The sequence below is a fragment of the Podarcis vaucheri genome, assembly GCF_965113315.1.
Source record: "Podarcis vaucheri genome assembly, chromosome: 3".
NCBI classification, from domain to species: Eukaryota; Metazoa; Chordata; class Lepidosauria; order Squamata; family Lacertidae; genus Podarcis; species Podarcis vaucheri.
The window spans coordinates 92151209-92167703 of record NC_138761.1 but is presented as its reverse complement, the minus strand read 5'-3'; the positions used below and the strand labels follow the sequence as shown (position 1 = coordinate 92167703).

The 16495-nt window shown below is 39.8% G+C and overlaps 2 protein-coding genes across 15 annotated transcripts in view; both read right to left on the bottom strand.

The window, feature by feature from the left end:
• Window positions 1-16495, bottom strand: part of DST (dystonin) — a 299556-nt gene that overhangs the window by 127842 nt on the left and 155219 nt on the right. For all 14 annotated transcript variants that reach the window (XM_082218107.1, XM_082218116.1, XM_082218117.1 and 11 more), the window contains 5 exons: window positions 16241-16348; window positions 14760-14858; window positions 4743-4877; window positions 684-772; window positions 71-206 (listed from right to left, as the gene is read on the bottom strand). In XM_082218107.1, coding sequence (XP_082074233.1) covers window positions 71-206; window positions 684-772; window positions 4743-4877; window positions 14760-14858; window positions 16241-16348 — 567 coding nt within the window. The remainder of the gene's footprint in view (window positions 1-70; window positions 207-683; window positions 773-4742; window positions 4878-14759; window positions 14859-16240; window positions 16349-16495) is intronic.
• On the bottom strand, window positions 4964-9406 carry LOC309529881 (desmoplakin-like). Its single transcript, XM_082218309.1, has one exon. The coding sequence runs from the start codon at window positions 8370-8372 to the stop codon at window positions 6558-6560; it is 1815 nt and encodes a 604-aa protein (XP_082074435.1). The 5' UTR covers window positions 8373-9406; the 3' UTR covers window positions 4964-6557.

Sequence of the window (16495 nt, the reverse complement as noted above, 5' to 3'; positions counted from 1 at the left end):
TCCAAAACCATGCAAGATTCAGAAAAGCATATATACTACAGCCAGCACCATAACTCAAACTGTTGACTACCTTTTCATCCATGTTTTCATTATCTGAATCTTGTTCCTGCTGCAACTGCTTCAAATCTTCATTGGACAACAGTTTATAACCTTCTTGCAGGGACCTCACGTGGTTTTCCATTTCATTTTTCTCTTCATCTGTCATTCTTTTGGGAGGGGGAATAGAAGATGTGGATGGAAGTGCTAGCAATTTCTAAACATTAGTTGTTCTCTCAAGTAATAAACATATAGGGTGGAATTCAACATCGTGCTATGAAGACCTGTTCTAGCAGATCTGGAGAAAAGGTTTGCTTTGTAAGCTGATAACTTGGCAGTGGTGGCAAGTCATATGGGCAGTTATTCCCAGGGATACATTGCTAACAAGCTGTGCAATTATTAGTACCACCATTAATTAATGCAAACATTCTGCTTTAGTTGAATTAAGTGAGGTGCCATATATAATGTAGAAGGGGCAGTACCCACCCACACCCCATTGTTTCAGATTTCATATAAGAACTCCTGAAACTAGAGGACATCTGTTGCCTGCAACTGATTTTATATATAGAATGGCTGAAACTCGTCCTCAACACAAATTCTGAAAGGGCACGACTAATTTTAAAATGCAATAATCACAATGAACCTACTTATCACCATGTTTCGCTAAAAACGTCTGTGTTGTTTGCAAAGCTTCTGATATCTGTTCTTTCTTGGTTAACAGTTCGTCAGAAGATATCTGGAAAAAGGAGGAAAATATGTTCACAACTGCATTCTAGAAATAAAATAAAAAAGGGGGTGGGGGTAAGAAATGAACATAAAAGGTAAAGCAAAAAGTTGAGAAAGGAGTGAGCATTTCAGGAACATTATCAAGGGCATAATGGGTGGTATCCAGCGATGTATGAACAGTGTTCTGCTTGTGCAAGGAGACTTCCCTTTCCTCACCTTGCATGTTCCCCCAACCCTCTGAAACAGATTTTGAGGGTGCACAGGGAGTTGCAGGGGAGAGGGGGTGGCAAGTCTATTTATTCTTTTGCATACCACCCTTCATCCATAGATCTCAGGACAGTTCACAGTATGAAAATACAAGATAAAAACACAAAATAGCCTATTGTATGACGGGAAGTCTTTTGAGCACGTGTGACAGCAGCATCAGGTACAACCCAATGTATCTTTAATAACAGCAATAGCCTATATTGCAAATCCATTTTTAGCCAACTTGTCCCTTATTAATGAGGCATAAAGACATGCTTGGTTATGAAACATTAAGGTTGTGTTTATAGATTACTGGGAACATGAGAACCATAATTAATTTGAGGTATAAATACGGACAGGTATAAATACAGACACTACTAAAAATATTTGTTAGGTGACCTTCTTCAAAACTTTTGTCTAAACTGTTCTAGTCTTTGTTTCTGACCAGATGTTGCTGAACTGCAACTCCCATCAGCTCCAGTAGGAATGGATAATGGCCAGGGATACTGGAGGTTGTAGTTAGGAACATATGGGAGGACCAAATGCTTACCAAGTTGCTTTAGACGGTTTGTAAATAATCAACTACTAGATTAAGAACAGCCTTGATACATGAAGTCAAAAGGTCTGACATTACTCCCTCGCAGGATGTCTTGCAACCAAAGATGTCTAGGCAATTTCCAAGCTATGGTTTTCAGTATTTTAATAAGTGAAATCAACTACCTCACTTAACTTCCTTTGTGGATTTTGTGTGAATGGTATAGTTACACAAGATACTGATCTTTTATTCTCAAGTATTTCCAAACCAGGAGTTCTCAAACAATATTAAATGCAACTCTCCATATATCAAGGAAAAAGTTATAGCTTGCCAACTCTAACCAGAGCTGAAAATGTGGATGAGCCTTATACACACACAACCCATTTTTCAACCATGAGGGTTCCCAATTCTTAAGTGTACCCCTGCTTTCTCTTATCCCATAGAACTGACAGAAGTGAAACTAATCAGATCAATTCTGGTCTAGTCTATTTCATATTTCTTTTTTGAAAGTCCTACATGGGGTGCATAGTATATGGATACAGGGCATGGAACCATGCTTTCATATACTAAATTAAAATGCAACAGTCACCTTGTTATAATAGTTCCAAAATTGTTCTGAGTACTGGAAGAAGGAAATCTTACTCATTGTGAGCACCACCCAATAACTGCTCACAGAAGTCACGTGAAAATGTTCTGCTGGTGCACACAATCTCTGCACCTTGGAGCTACTATATACTACGATGGATACAGATATTCAAGATACTCCCCTTACAAATGCTATTTAGCATACTAGGTAAGCCACAATTTACAGAAACTAGACAGAAAGAAAAAGATTGCCATGTGATACAGGTGGCCCATTTTAACCTCATGGTGAAGAGGGAATGCAAACCCAGTGGTTTAAAACTGCTTCTTGGTAACTGTACATTATGACGATGAGGCGGATTTCAGTAAGTGGCTTTTTTGTATCTATAAAAAACTGCAAGCAAGGGTTTTTCTAATGAAAATATAAAAGTGTTTCGTTGTTTGGTGCTAATTTTCTCTGGAAATCATACAATTAAATGCACCAAAAGATACGTGTCAATTTCCGTGTCAATTTCCCAGGCAGTTTGTACTCGTCTGCAAGCTTTTTCTTTCACAAATTGCCAGGACAGGAAGCCCAATTCAGAATGGGATCGTGGTGAGGTGGATAGGGGGGGAGGGGCAGTCTTTAACCCTTTGTCTCATGCTGGGACCCTGATTTGGATCTCACCACGTGTCTACAATTTGCAGAGGGGGGGAACATCTGTCTGTAACAATGGGAGATCTTTTCCTCCAATGCAAATTCCACATACTGGGGGTCCCCCAAGATCAGGAACATAGGAGGGGCAACAGGTTAAACGCCACCCACAGCCTGGGTTCCAGATCTAGATTGCCCACCGATAGTCCTGGCACTTTTTGGAAGCAGCAGCTTGCACTCAAGGACAAACTACGCTGAGTAATGTCATGTGTAGCATTTTCTCCATGTGTTTAATATGCATGTGGACACATGCATTTCCAGTTATATTAGGCACAACACAAGTATGAAAGACTGAAGAGTTTCTTGGTATCATGCAATGGGACCAGTAAAATATTGTATCATTTAAGTTCTTCAAATTACTTGCTGGTACAGGGCTGACTGCAGATTTCAAGGGTTTGGTTCGGACATTAACTCTTGGCGGATGTGAGATTTCAGGTTCCTACTCAGCCTCCAATATGCCCCCCACCCCCACCCCTTATTTGAATACAGTGTGACATTTGGAAATGGGGTGTGGGGGGTAAATATAATAAACTTAAATTGTGTGATTGATACTCCCTAATAAATTGGGGGAAGCAATGTGATTTGGGCCTATAATCATTGGGTTTTATGAAGTCCCTGGAGTTTCCAAGGTAGTAGTGGCCTTGAGAATGCCCCCTTGTCCCCATGAAGAATCTGATACACACCCTGTCTCACTGCCCCCTTCATCATGAGGTCACCTCTTGAAACATCAGTGGAGTTGAAGGAGGAAACAATAAGTCATTCTCTTTTCCATTTCCTCTGTTAGTTCTACAGGCTCAATTCAGCACCTGATTAGGTGGGAAACGGGGATGGCTGAAAGTAAGAAAATGGGAGTGGCCAGTGGGAGAAAGTGGGGAGCCTACAGGAGTCAGGAAGGGGGGAATGATCCCTTCCAAACGGTTTTTAAATTTCTCCTACCTAACCACCATCAAATCACATGTCACATCTGTTGCCATTGACTAAACCATGAAAATCATGGATCTGGTGCCATTTGCGATGGATGCGAACAACAGAGCTTTGTGGCTGCCAACTGCAGGAGATCCCTGTAAAACCATCACTAAATCGTGTGCCACCTCTTCGTCTACTCTGATAGTTTTGCTATGATCCTCTGTAAAAACTGTGAAAATATATGAAGAGCGGTGCTTTGGATCCAGATTTCTGTGATATTAGCAAACGCCAGATTTGTGATTTTTAATATAGTCTATTTCTGTAAGCTTTCATCTAATAGGTTTTTGTGGGCAGCATCCCATGTAAACTCATGCAAATTCAAGAGGATTGTTTCTATTCTACCAGACAAACTTTTACCTAGAACCCATGTAAAAGAACTTAGCGGGGGGGTTAGCATGTGCTGACCTGGAAGAGATTAAAAAACCAAATGGATCATACCCATGGTACACACTCTGTGAATTCTGAATGGGCCTCAAAGGTTGACAACTCCTGTAACTTATAAAAAAATTATACCTCCATATTAACATCCAGAGGACTAGCCAGAAACAGCTGGTGGGAAAGGAATGAAGGTATTATCATTTCCCATCATAAGTAGGGAATATTATTGTCCAAACACTGTTTCTCCTTTTTGTCTTGAATGTAGTCTTTCAGGAAAAAACACCCATGTATCAGTTATGTAGTCTGGTGAATTTAAATAAAAACACTAGTATGTAAATTATATTTGTTCTTAAGCACTTTAAAGTGAAGGTTGTATCCAGTGCCAGCCCTACTCTGAGCAGACCCATTGATATCAATAGGCGTGACTGACTTAGGTCCAGGAAGTTCAACGGGTTTTCTTTCAGTAAAATGTAAGCTGAATACAATGAAATGTTCTTGTGCCACATTTGGCACTTTAAAGACAAAACAACACTGTGTCATGCATCTGGCAGCATCTATTCTCAAGCAGTGTTTTAATACCTGTTTCTTAGGAGAATCTGCTTTTTCAGACTTTTCTCCTCCGCCTTTGCCGAGGCTCTTGGTGATGTTTGAAACCCATTTCAGTAAGTCCCCAGCTTTTTCGACGTGTTCTTTCTTCTCCTCTTCCACTGACTTCTGATGAACAATGAGCATTGCAAATATATATATATATATATTTAAAATTGTAGGTATATTAAGGTTACAGCCAACCCGAAAAACAGTTACACCGTCAAAAATTTTATTGTGGAAGATGCCAGATAATGAGCTTTATTTTTACTTTCTTTCTTTTTTATCCCCATTACCACAGTCATTCTTATGCATGCTTTTTTTTAAAAAAAAGGTAAACAATAATAAAAAAAGTAATTGAAGTAATTAATTCAAAACATCTGAAAAAACTAAGATAGCCATTATGATACATATAAACACATTCATATACATAGATGATGGAACTCACATTACAGAAACCTCCCAGCCACCACTGCACAAGTCAAATCTAAGCAAGGGTTTGCCAGGAAAAACACTCTAAATCTCAGCCTTTGCATTAGATGTACACCCAGTTCTAGATTATCATGTTGTTGAAGAAGACAATGAAATTCAGTAACATACTTCAATCCTGTGCAATTAATATAGCATCTTACATGTTTCTCCTGAGAAGGAAAATTACTAATTTTGTAGCCAACTTTATTGTCGATTTCAGGTTTAAGTTTAATATGGTTGTTTTTTTTAATGTAAAGAATTATGTAGTAGAAGGAAAACCAGAAAAATAATAATCATGTAACAGAAGTCTATCATTTTCTCTGAAATTTCCAGTGTCACTGAGAATCTTATCTCCATGGAACTTGGGCTGCAATACTATCCCCACTTAAGGACTACAACCCATTAAATTCAGGAGGACTTTCTTCTGAGTAGACATGGGGAGCACTGTGCTGTTACAAAGGCGTAACCGCCACCTAACACAGAGAGGCTTGCTTCCATGTAAACATGCCATTAGAAGAATATCCAGTCTTTATGACAGAACCCACACCACAGTAAACTTTGCACCGGCAAGCAAGCATCCTGTCAAATCTATTTATGATATTGCATATTAAGTTCTACACAAATATTCAAGTGCCATTGACTTCAATGGGAGGGTTTACATACTTAGCTCCCTGTTTAACTTTGGCGGAATCAATGGAGATAGCGCAGTCAGTGGAGCATGAGACTCTTAACCTCAGGGTCATGGGTCTGAGCCCCGCGTTGGGCAAAATATTCCTGCATTGCAGGGGGTTCGACTAGATGACACTTGTGGTCCCTTCCAACTCTAGATTTTTATATATATATTTGCAGGATAGTATTGCATCATACACTGATATAAATGCAACAGGGCATATTGTTTCACTTCTGAAAATTTCCCAAGAGCAGCTGGAATGGCAAAAACAACAACTCTGCAACACATTGCTACCACAGTGATCCCAGTTAGCAAGCTGCTAATGCCATTTATACAACATAGAGGAACAATTCAGGGATAGTTTTAAGTACATTCAGGTCCTAATGATTTCAAGGAGAACTAAAGCATTAGCTTAAATTTCCACCAAAATCAATGGGGCATAGAAGTGCTTAACTCTTATCAAATTGTGCATCATAATTACAAGCATGGAGCAACGTTAAATCTACTGTACACTGAAAACTATACATAAGCAAACTCAAAATGCTTTGTTCTGCTAAGAAATCAGCCAGGAACCCTATTTTACAACCCAATTAAATCATAGGGAATCATTTCCATGAGCCAGATGGTTTAAATTACTGCAGGCCAATTTAATAACTTCCATTGTTAAATTATGACTGTGAGGAAAAATACAGACTAGAAATTCCTGAGGAAATGAGCTCAGCTGCTTCTAGCAATCGTAGCCCTGTGTGGCAGTCAAAAACTGCATTATCAAGGGCTTCTTTATACGTCAATTTCTTCTTTGTCTTGGGACACGTAATACCTTTTAAGTAGAATTTGTCATTTTTCATCTTTGTAGCAGTGACGGCATCAATAATGCCCCTTTTAATAGCTTCTTCCATCGATAATCTGCAATGAGACTTGGGATCTATCAATCCACCAGTCAGATGTTGATATTCTAGGCAGCGAGTGCCCATTTCTTTCTCTAGGACATTTGTGTTCATTGCTTCAACGGCTGACAGAACACTCTTTGTTACAGGGTGAATAATCCCAGTAAAGACCAGTTCACACTGCTGGACGTGCTTAGCAGACGCCTCATCAATCAGCTCCCTTTGCAAGGCCTCTGCCACACTATATCTCTTCCCAGTAAAGGGATCAATTATACCTCCTGTACTTGCTTGTGCTTCAAGGCACCTCAGCGCTGTGGTTCTCTCCACTAGGTTTTTGCGAGCAGCTTTCAGAAGAGGCATTCTCTCATTTGTCTCGGGCAGCCAGACACCAGCAATGGGGCTGTTGACATCTGTGCGTGGTTTAGAATTGCTCAACAAAACATCCGCAAGCTCGCTGGCTGTGATTTGCCCTTCCTTGTATTGACTGACCAGCATTCTATCAACTTTGCCATCAGTTAATGCCTCGTCAATGTTGAACTGCATTCCAGTTTTTAGGTCTGTCAGCACAAGGTAAGAATTTCCATGGTGATCAAAGCATGTGGATTCTTTCCACTGAAATTCTTGCCCTGACAGCTGGAGGTAGGTACTTTTGTCTATCAGGGACTTTTTATAAGCCTCATAGGAGGTCATTTCTGCTCCAGTTGTAATATCTACCACTGATATTTTATGAATTTTTTCAGCAGATGGGGTGGTTATTTTTCTCTCCCCAACAGGGAGCAGGAAGCATTTGCTTCCGATATCAAGTAAACACAGCTTCAGCAAATCATTATAATACATGGCTTGCCTATTATTTGGGTTCTGGAAGACTTTTTTATTACTGGAATGTTCATATATAAATTTCAGAACGGTGTTGTTCAGCAAGCCCAGCTGGACCGCAACTTCAGGACGCACACGGACACTTCTCACAGGGTCAATAATACCCCCACTTGCTATCTGAGCTTCAATAAAACTTTTGCCTTTCTGCCTTTCAAGGATTCTGGTTTCAATTGCTTGATAAACAGACAGCTTTTTCCCAGAAAATAGATATCCTAAAACTGCCTTTTCTGCCTCAAGAAGCCTGCTTTTGTATTCATGATCTACAAGTCCCTTGGCAACTGAATCATCAACAGAGTATTTCTGACCTGCTGTGGGGTCAATGATAAAACCAGTGGCGGCCTGGGCTTCAAGCAGTGCTAACACAGATGCTTTTTCAATTATTCTCTGCTTAGCTGCAGAAGCAAATGAGACCTTCCCTTTACTAGATTCAATATACAACCCAGCTATTGCAGTAGGCTTAGTCAAAAAATTCTCGAGATTTTTTTGAACCTCAGCAATGGCCTTCTTTCCTGAATGAAGCTGTTCAGCTGTGCTCAGGTCTAGAAGTTTAACTTCAATCAACTGCTTGGCAGTTACATCATGCCGGAGACCTTGAAATTTGATATTATCATATTCAGAGGGGATCAGAGCAACCTCCTTGGCTTGCTTTTCCTCTAAGATGGCACTGATCTTTGATAAATCTTCATTTTGGAGATTCTGTAAATAGGAATTGTTTGACATAATGAAGGATACTGTACTTAGAAAATAGCATCAAGTTATTAATCTAGCCCATAAACAGGGAGAGGGGGAGAGATGCAGAATCTGAACAGCAAACACTAAGAATCAGCAAACTTTATTAACCCTGGCAATATGGAATTTGGTTTGAGAAGGAAAGTGGGATGGAATGACAGCAAAGTGTAAAAAGAGAAACTATCTCTTAGCAATATCATCACCCTTCTAATTGCAAACTCAGGTGGTGAATGAAGGCAGGAAATCCCCAAGATTCACAGAAGCACTATATATTAAAACCTAAGGGGGCAAAACCAAACAAACCCTCAAAGGAGACAATGCTCAGAGCATGCTCAGTAGCTATGGAATACAGAGTGCAGCTGGGAAAGAAAAACAAAACACAGGAATGGCCAGTTTGGAGGGAACTGCTGAGAGAACCCTGAGCAGGGTCGCTCCTTTGGGAGAAATAAGAGACTGCACCTTCTTGCTCCAAGTGCCACTTTAAAAAATCTAATGCGGATGTGAACAACTTGGATTTGTGAATTTCTTTTTTCATTCTACGAAGCCAGGCCTGTTGTATGTGCAGTACAATACTTAAGAGAGATCTTGGACTTCTGTAGGCCACAAAAAATCATTTGGCAGTTGGATGGGGAGCTTTTAAGGTTAGAAGTGCACTTTTTGCCTCCACCTCATGTCTTGTTGAAATCATAGGGTGTGGGGACAACTGTGGGCAGAGAATGGTGTAAAGACACATCATTCTGCCTGCTGCTTTTATCCGGCAAACACCATTTTGCAGAGAAGTGTGCTCTTTGGTATGTAGGGCTCCCTCTTTTAAACAAATGGGGAACCTTTTGGTGGGTGTTGGTGGGTGAAATTTTTGCTTCCACACATGCAAGCAACTTCTGCATCTGCACAAAAGTCTTGGGGTTATAATGCGGATTAATGCATGCCAGATGTTAAGAAAGTGTACGATATCAGATAAGATGAAAACATAGAAATAGAACAGAAAAGCAATGAAGATTACAGGAGAACAGAAAGTTGTAACAACACCACCCAAGCAATATCAAACGCCATCAAATGTGCCATGTACCTCCAATGGATGCAGGCGCTTCCCTAAGCCCACTTCATAACTCTCTTCAAGCCTGGAACTGAGGAGTTTGCCGTCTCTCAATTTATCTATTTCTGAAATTCTTGTGATAGGGTTGCTCTTATCAACCGTTATCTCAAACTCTGTGCTTGTCTGGGAAACATATTCGGCATAGGACTGTTGACTTATTCCATTTTCCAGTTGGTGGGTTACTCCGGACAACTGGAATGGCTTCTCTCGTTGCAATGAATCAGTGGCAACTGTTTGCAACTTCTGTGCAACCAGCGGTTCAGATTTGCAACTTGAGCCACTTAGGTGTCTCCTTCTTAATAAAGGAGATGTGGTCGTACAGAGGTTAATATGTTCAAAATCTCTTGGGGAGGTGTCTCCCAAGTAACTAAACCCATTTCCCTTCCACCCAAAGTCTAACTGGATGTTCCTTTTGTTTATCTCATTCTGAAACCAACGCAGCTGATTGCCGTGATCTCTTTTCTGCAGGTCTATTTGGTGCTTCAAGTTCTCTACTGTCCGCCTCTGCACTTGCAATTCTTCTTCCATTTTGCGGTATTTCTGCACATACTCCATTTCTGCATGCTTGCCTTGCTGAAGCTGCTCACGGGATTTCTGAAGTCTGTCTTGCAGGTCTTCAATTTGAAGTTTATACATTCTAATGTTGTCTTGAGCCATGTGGTTTTCTTGCTGCAGGGTGATGCATTCCATCCTGATACCAGATATGTCATTTTCCGCTATGTTGTGAGTTTCCAAGAGTTTTTCAAATTTCTTCCTAAACTCTTCCGCAGAATGCTTGAACGCAATTGATTCTTCCTGAAGTAAAGCCACATTTTGGCGTGCCATTTGTTCCTCCATGGTCTTCTGATGCAAGTCATCTTGCAGCTTCTTCATCTTGCTATTGAGCTCATGAATATGGGACTGCTGCTGCTGGACCTTCTGCTCGTTCATCTTCATTTCCATAGTGAATGTGCTCATCTGAGTACGTAGGTTTCTTATTTCCATCTCTGCATTCATGTTATAAGCATTGTCCCTGTCACATTTCTGCTTAAATTCACCGGCTAATTCTTTTGCTTTTATTAGCTCATCTTCTAATCTCTTGATGTGATCCAAGTGCTCCTGCTCAAGTATTATCTGTTTGTGCAGTTGTTCGTTTGTGATACGTAGTTGCTCTTTGAAACCTTCAGCCAGGGCTTTTAATTCATCATTTTTTCTGTCAATAATTTGTCTTTCAAGAATTATCTTCTCTGAATCGGTCCGGACTTCAGTCATCATTATTTTGGTCTCGCTGTTCCATCTAGAAAGCTCCTCAACCTTCTGTTTTAACTTTTCCACTAAGTGATTGCTATCTGCTAAATCATCTTTCAGTCTTTGAATTTTCAGCTGGTTTTCTTTTTCTTCTCTTGTCTTTTGAAGGAATTGTTCCTGCATTTTTTTTAACTGTTCTTGTAGGCTGGTTGCTTCCCCTCTGCTTGAAACAGTTCTCTGTTCAGCTGCCATTTTTTCTTGCTGAAGAGAAGTGATTTGGGAATGCAATTGCTGAATAGTAATTCCAGTGTGTGTGTGTGTCCTAGCCAACTCTTCCAGCTCCATCTTTAACAGTGCCTTCTCCTTCTGAAGTGACCTCAGCTCTTCTTGATACTTCATATTTATTTTCTTCAGATCCATGGCTTCTTGCATTACCTCTTCAGCTTTGCCTGTGGTTTTCTGCAGCTGCCTGTCAAGCTCCTTCAGCTGCTCCAAGTATCCTTGCTCTACCAGCTCTTTCTGATCCAGCTCTACTTTAAGGCGCCTGAGAGAATTATTGGCATCATCCAGTTTTTCTTTTAGTAAGCGAGCCTTTTCTTCAGCAGACGCATTCTGCAGTTCAAGTTCACACAGTTCGTATTTTAGGTCTTTGATGGTTTTCTCGGACTTTTTGTTGGCAAATGTTAGCTCATCCACCAGTTGCTGGAATTCCTCAATGTTTTTCAGTTCTTGCTTTTCTCTGAAAATGTCTGAACCTGTTGGCAACAGAGTTTCTTGTCCTATTATAGTAATTTGCCTTCTGACTTCGGTTATTTCCTTTTCTCTGCACTTGCTTTTCACCAGGCTACCTTGAAACTCCATGTCTTGTTCCATTTCCTTAATGAGTTTCACAAGCTTCTCTTCTTCAGCAGTCTTCTTCCTCAGCTCCTCCATCAGTGCTTTCTTTTGCTGCTCTAAATCTTGAAGATTGGTGTCCTTCCTTCTTAACTTATCTTCAAGAGCATCTCTAGCCACAGCAGTTTCCTCTAGCTGCATTCTGAAAGCTCTGAACTTTTCTTCAACCATACTTCTCTGAGCCTCAGTCTTCAAAGCGAGCTGCTTCACACGCTCCAATTCCTGCTCTGCGTCTTCTTTCTCTTTAAGAGCATCTTCTAGTTCCATGCGATAGCGCTTTGCTTCTTGCTCAGCCTTGGCTTTCTGGAGAGAAATCTCCTCCATTTTTGTCTGCTGCTTCTTCATTTCTTTCTCTGCATCGGCCTTTGCTTTTGGAAGTTCTACTTCCAACTGGAACTTCTGTTTCCTCAACTCATCCAACATCTCCTCAAGCTCGTTTATTCTCTCCATAAGTTTTCTGTTCTCACTCATTACTTCTTTTTGCTGCTGCTCCAGATCAGAATATTCACCACGTACTAGTGCCTCCTTATTCTTCAGGATCTGCCAAAAAAATAAGGCAACAAGAAACATTGAAATCCATTCTTTTAAAACGTTAGGTAATGTTGTAATGTTAAAATGCACAGTTGAAAATACTTACAAACTTCAACTACAGCATGTCAGCAGCACAGACTGAGGGATTCCCACCACCACTGTCACCATCAGAAAGGGACCATTAGTTAGAGTAAAGAGAAAGCTGCATGAAGGAATCCACCAGCTGAAGTCCTCAAGAAAAATCCCTTTGCTTTCAGGATAAGAGTTGTTTCATAGGTTGAAGGTGATGCCCAGAAGCTCACTTGCATGAGTCCTTGCTTAAAAGCTACAGAGCAACTTCTCAGCAAAACACACCATGCAAGAAAAAAGCACTTCCTCATTTGATGGTTAGTTGAATAAGAAGAGGAGAGCGTTTTAGTGTAAAACATGATACAAGTAGCAAGAAACCACATTTAATTAGCCATGTCCTTCAACAATAGTTATTTAGACTCTGAATATAATGCTCTTTCTTTTAACAAAAGACTAGCACAATGTTACAGTATCATTAACTCACCAAGACATACTAATGCAAAGGCAGCTTTATTTCCTTCTGGATTGAATTTAATTCTTTCTAACTATTGCTGTTAAATGAGATTTTATTTTCCAGTAGATGTCCCATTACACCAATAAATGCAACATCTACTGGTATATAACACAAACCACAAGATACTTGGAAACACCAATGCTAAAGATCATTAAAATGTAATAATTTAATTATCTCCCCGCCCACTAATCCTGATCAGCAAAACAAGTTGTCAGCTGGGAGGTTTCTGTAGCTGATGTTGCTACATAAATGAATAAAAGGAATGATTATGCAAATCAACAGCTTAGCAGTTTGTTTAAATATTGCAACTCCATTGAATCAGTTTTAAATCAATTTTCGCACCACACAAAGACATATTTAAGTTTCAAGTGATGATTAGGAATGATTTTGAAGTTGTATTTATTTCTATAATACTATTATATTCGTTATGATTGCCTCTGATTTTCAATACAACTATGTACCTCTTTATTTTTTATTTCTTCCTTTTGGCCTATGCTTTCTCTGCACATTCTCGATTCAAAAACTGGCTGTTCGTTTCCTGTGTTTCCATACTTTGTTCTCCTGACATCCTCTCTCAGTTTATGATTTTTGTCTTCTTCGAGTAGCTTTGAATGGTCATGTACATCTTTATGCAGCACTGACTCAGCTAGAAAAAACCCTTCCTTTTTTAAAAAAACATATCCACTTCCATCTCTACATTTTCTTTGTGAACACCAGTGAATAGAGTGGTCAAAGCACAGACAACATTCTGTGTCAAACTCTCAGCATTTGAAGATTGCAAGAAAGGGTATCTTCAAATTTTTCCTTTCTTGGTTCATGTCCAAATTACCCTTCCTCAAAATTATTTTGCTTTGGGAACTGGCCAGCACTACATCACTATTTATTTGAATAACATAACAATACTGAATTCATATTTTGGTTGATGTTGCTTTGCATCATACCACAATTTAGTTCATACACTTTTAGACTATGCTGTATAACTGTGTTTTCTACTGTGCAAACCTTTGAAACAGAACAGAAACAAGTTGTGCTTCCTTGGCCTTCAACATTTATTTTCTTTGGAATTTGTACAGTCTTTCTTGTGGGGTAGCTGTTCTAAAATTGCTGCTATCTAGAGACATATTATGTAATGTATTCGTAGTATTCACCTGTCAGAAGGACACGTGTCTTAATTGTTGCTGCATTGTCTTACTGATTCCTTCCTTGGTTTTAAATTGCTTAGGGCAGTTTTGCAACAATGGCTAACAATTCACCTGTTTGAATATTCTCTTCCACCTTTATCAGTACACTGTGAGAATATTTTTCAAAGTCTTTATTCAGGTTCTCAGGGTGCAACCTTTCTGAAAGGCAAGTGGGTTGTTGAATTGGGCTGATTCCCATGGGATAATGCCCTGCCTTCAGACTTCTATTCTTTATTCTCATCACAGGCTCAGAATTAGTTTTCCCATGTACTCTTGCTCTCTCCTTCAGTGAAATAGACCATTTAAATTTCTCCTCCGTTTCATCAGCCACATGCACTGCCTCCACTGGCAGCTTTGTCTGCCTGCCATTTTTATTTGCAGACTGAATAGAAAACTCTTTTCTGAATTGGCCTTGTTCAATACTAGACATCACAGGAACTATTGAGATATCTTTGCTTGCATGCAGATGCCTCCCTTTGCCATACTTCCCAACCCTGTCCATCCTGTCATCACTACTTAGACTACTATCAAATCCAGCTGCTAAGTTGAAAGCACGGCAGTGTGAGAGAGCTTATAAGCCAATAAATATAAAGGTATTTTACAAGTTTCTCAGTAACTTAGGGAAATTCTCATATAGAACCAATATCCTGCAATAGAATTTTAGCAAACTAAAGTAGTAAAAATAGTAAGGACAATGAGAGTGGATAATTTCAGGTCAGTCTTGGTGTTCACTGGATACGTGATGTCAACCTTCATTTTATATCTAGAGAGTACGTAAGGAGTTCACATCATCTATCCTTATACTTTAAAAAGTATAGCTGTCTTAGTGGTTTTACCATCCCTTTGAAAGTTATCTGCTGACTTACCTCTTCCTCCTCCAGCCTTTTGAGAGAGTCACCAGCAAACTTTATATACTGAGTCATCAAGGTCACCAAAGCTGTGTAGCGTGTTCGTAAGTCCATAAACTGCAATGAAACAGATGAACAGTACTGATTCATGCTGAAATGGAGTGTCTTAAATTTATTTACTTTTATATAGAACAAATAAAGTTACAAGATGATTTCTGAAATAAAAATGCACTGCGTCTTCCTAAATCATAATATACAAAACACATTAGAAAGATTACCCTGAGTCCAACAGATTCTTAGAAGAATCAGTGTAACAAACAGAGTGTTGAGAGGAGTTGACTTCTGTCTGCTTTGGGGGTAGCGGGTGTGGAGGTGCTCTTAAGAATGAAAGATGAAGGACCAAATTCATCATGGGATTAACCTCCTAACCCCTCACGCCTTAAATCATTTATTTTATGAATTATTGAATGCAATGAATCCCAACACATTTTTCTGTATGAAGCAGGGACATCATTCAGTAGAAAAGGATGCTTCAGGGTCCCGAAAAGTCATGAGGGTTACAGCCATATAAAGGAACATAACCCTTCATATATCATTCTGTAACTCTTTGTGTTCTGGCTATCATTCACAGAGTCTGTGATTATATTCAGTCTCGATTGCACTTAATCTCTAGCTTGCTGATGGGTGAGCTTGCAAACTCTAGAACAAAGAAATGTCAATTTGCAGCCTCATTTCATTAACAGCCAGGGATAGGTTCCAAACGCTGGTCAGTTTGTTGTACTTTTACCCTATGGTCACCAGTATCCATTTTAATCTAAGTTCTTTAGATCCTTTAAATCTAAAGAACTCCCTACCTACACTGAACTTCTAAATTGCCGTGATTTGGGGTTTTCCATTTACAAACCCTCATTAACTCTTTTGGACACACTAATCTACCTTATACTGAATCAGACCAACTGTTCCGGCCAGTTCAGTACTATCTATGCTGATGAGTAAAAGCTCTCCAAGATACCATCCACCAGATGTTCCTTGTCATGCAACCTGTGATTCCTCTTGCTAGAGATGCCAGTAGTTGAACCTGGAACCTTCTTCATGCAAATCATGTACTCTACCTCTGAGCAACCACCTCTCTCCAGAATCACGGGCACTGGCCACAGTCCATTCCACAACTGCACGTTTGCACATTCCACTGAAGTTGATGATATGGAAACTGGTGAAACTGTACCCTGGAATAATGTGGTAAACTAATCTATGTAACACTGGCAACTTCAGGTGACTAATGTTTGCCACATTGGGCTCTCTGGCTGGATATATTGTCCAAGTAGCTGTAGCCAGACTAGCCGCACCCAAAATGAAGCAGCAGGGTGTAACATGATCAATTACTAGCTTTGTATATTTATACTGAAAGTATTTCATGAACGTGGCTCAAAAGCTTTCACAATGCAAAAGTGGAATGTGGGCCATTATAAAGCATTATATATTAAGGCACGTCCAGCTACCTCTTGGATAATGAAATCAGAGGAGCTCTGCATTCTTCGGCGTTTCACTGGAGATTTTTGCTGGGAGTCAACCATGGCTCTGTATGTCATCGTTTGCAACTCGTAGTCCTGCAGAAAATAAATGGAAATAGGTAAACCTGTAAGCTACTTGTTCCATACTAGGAGTCTTTCAAGTGCCGCATAAATTCATCTGAGTACTAAAGACTATGGGTGATATCCAATGGCGACTGGTCTGCTGACAGAAGGGAATCTGTC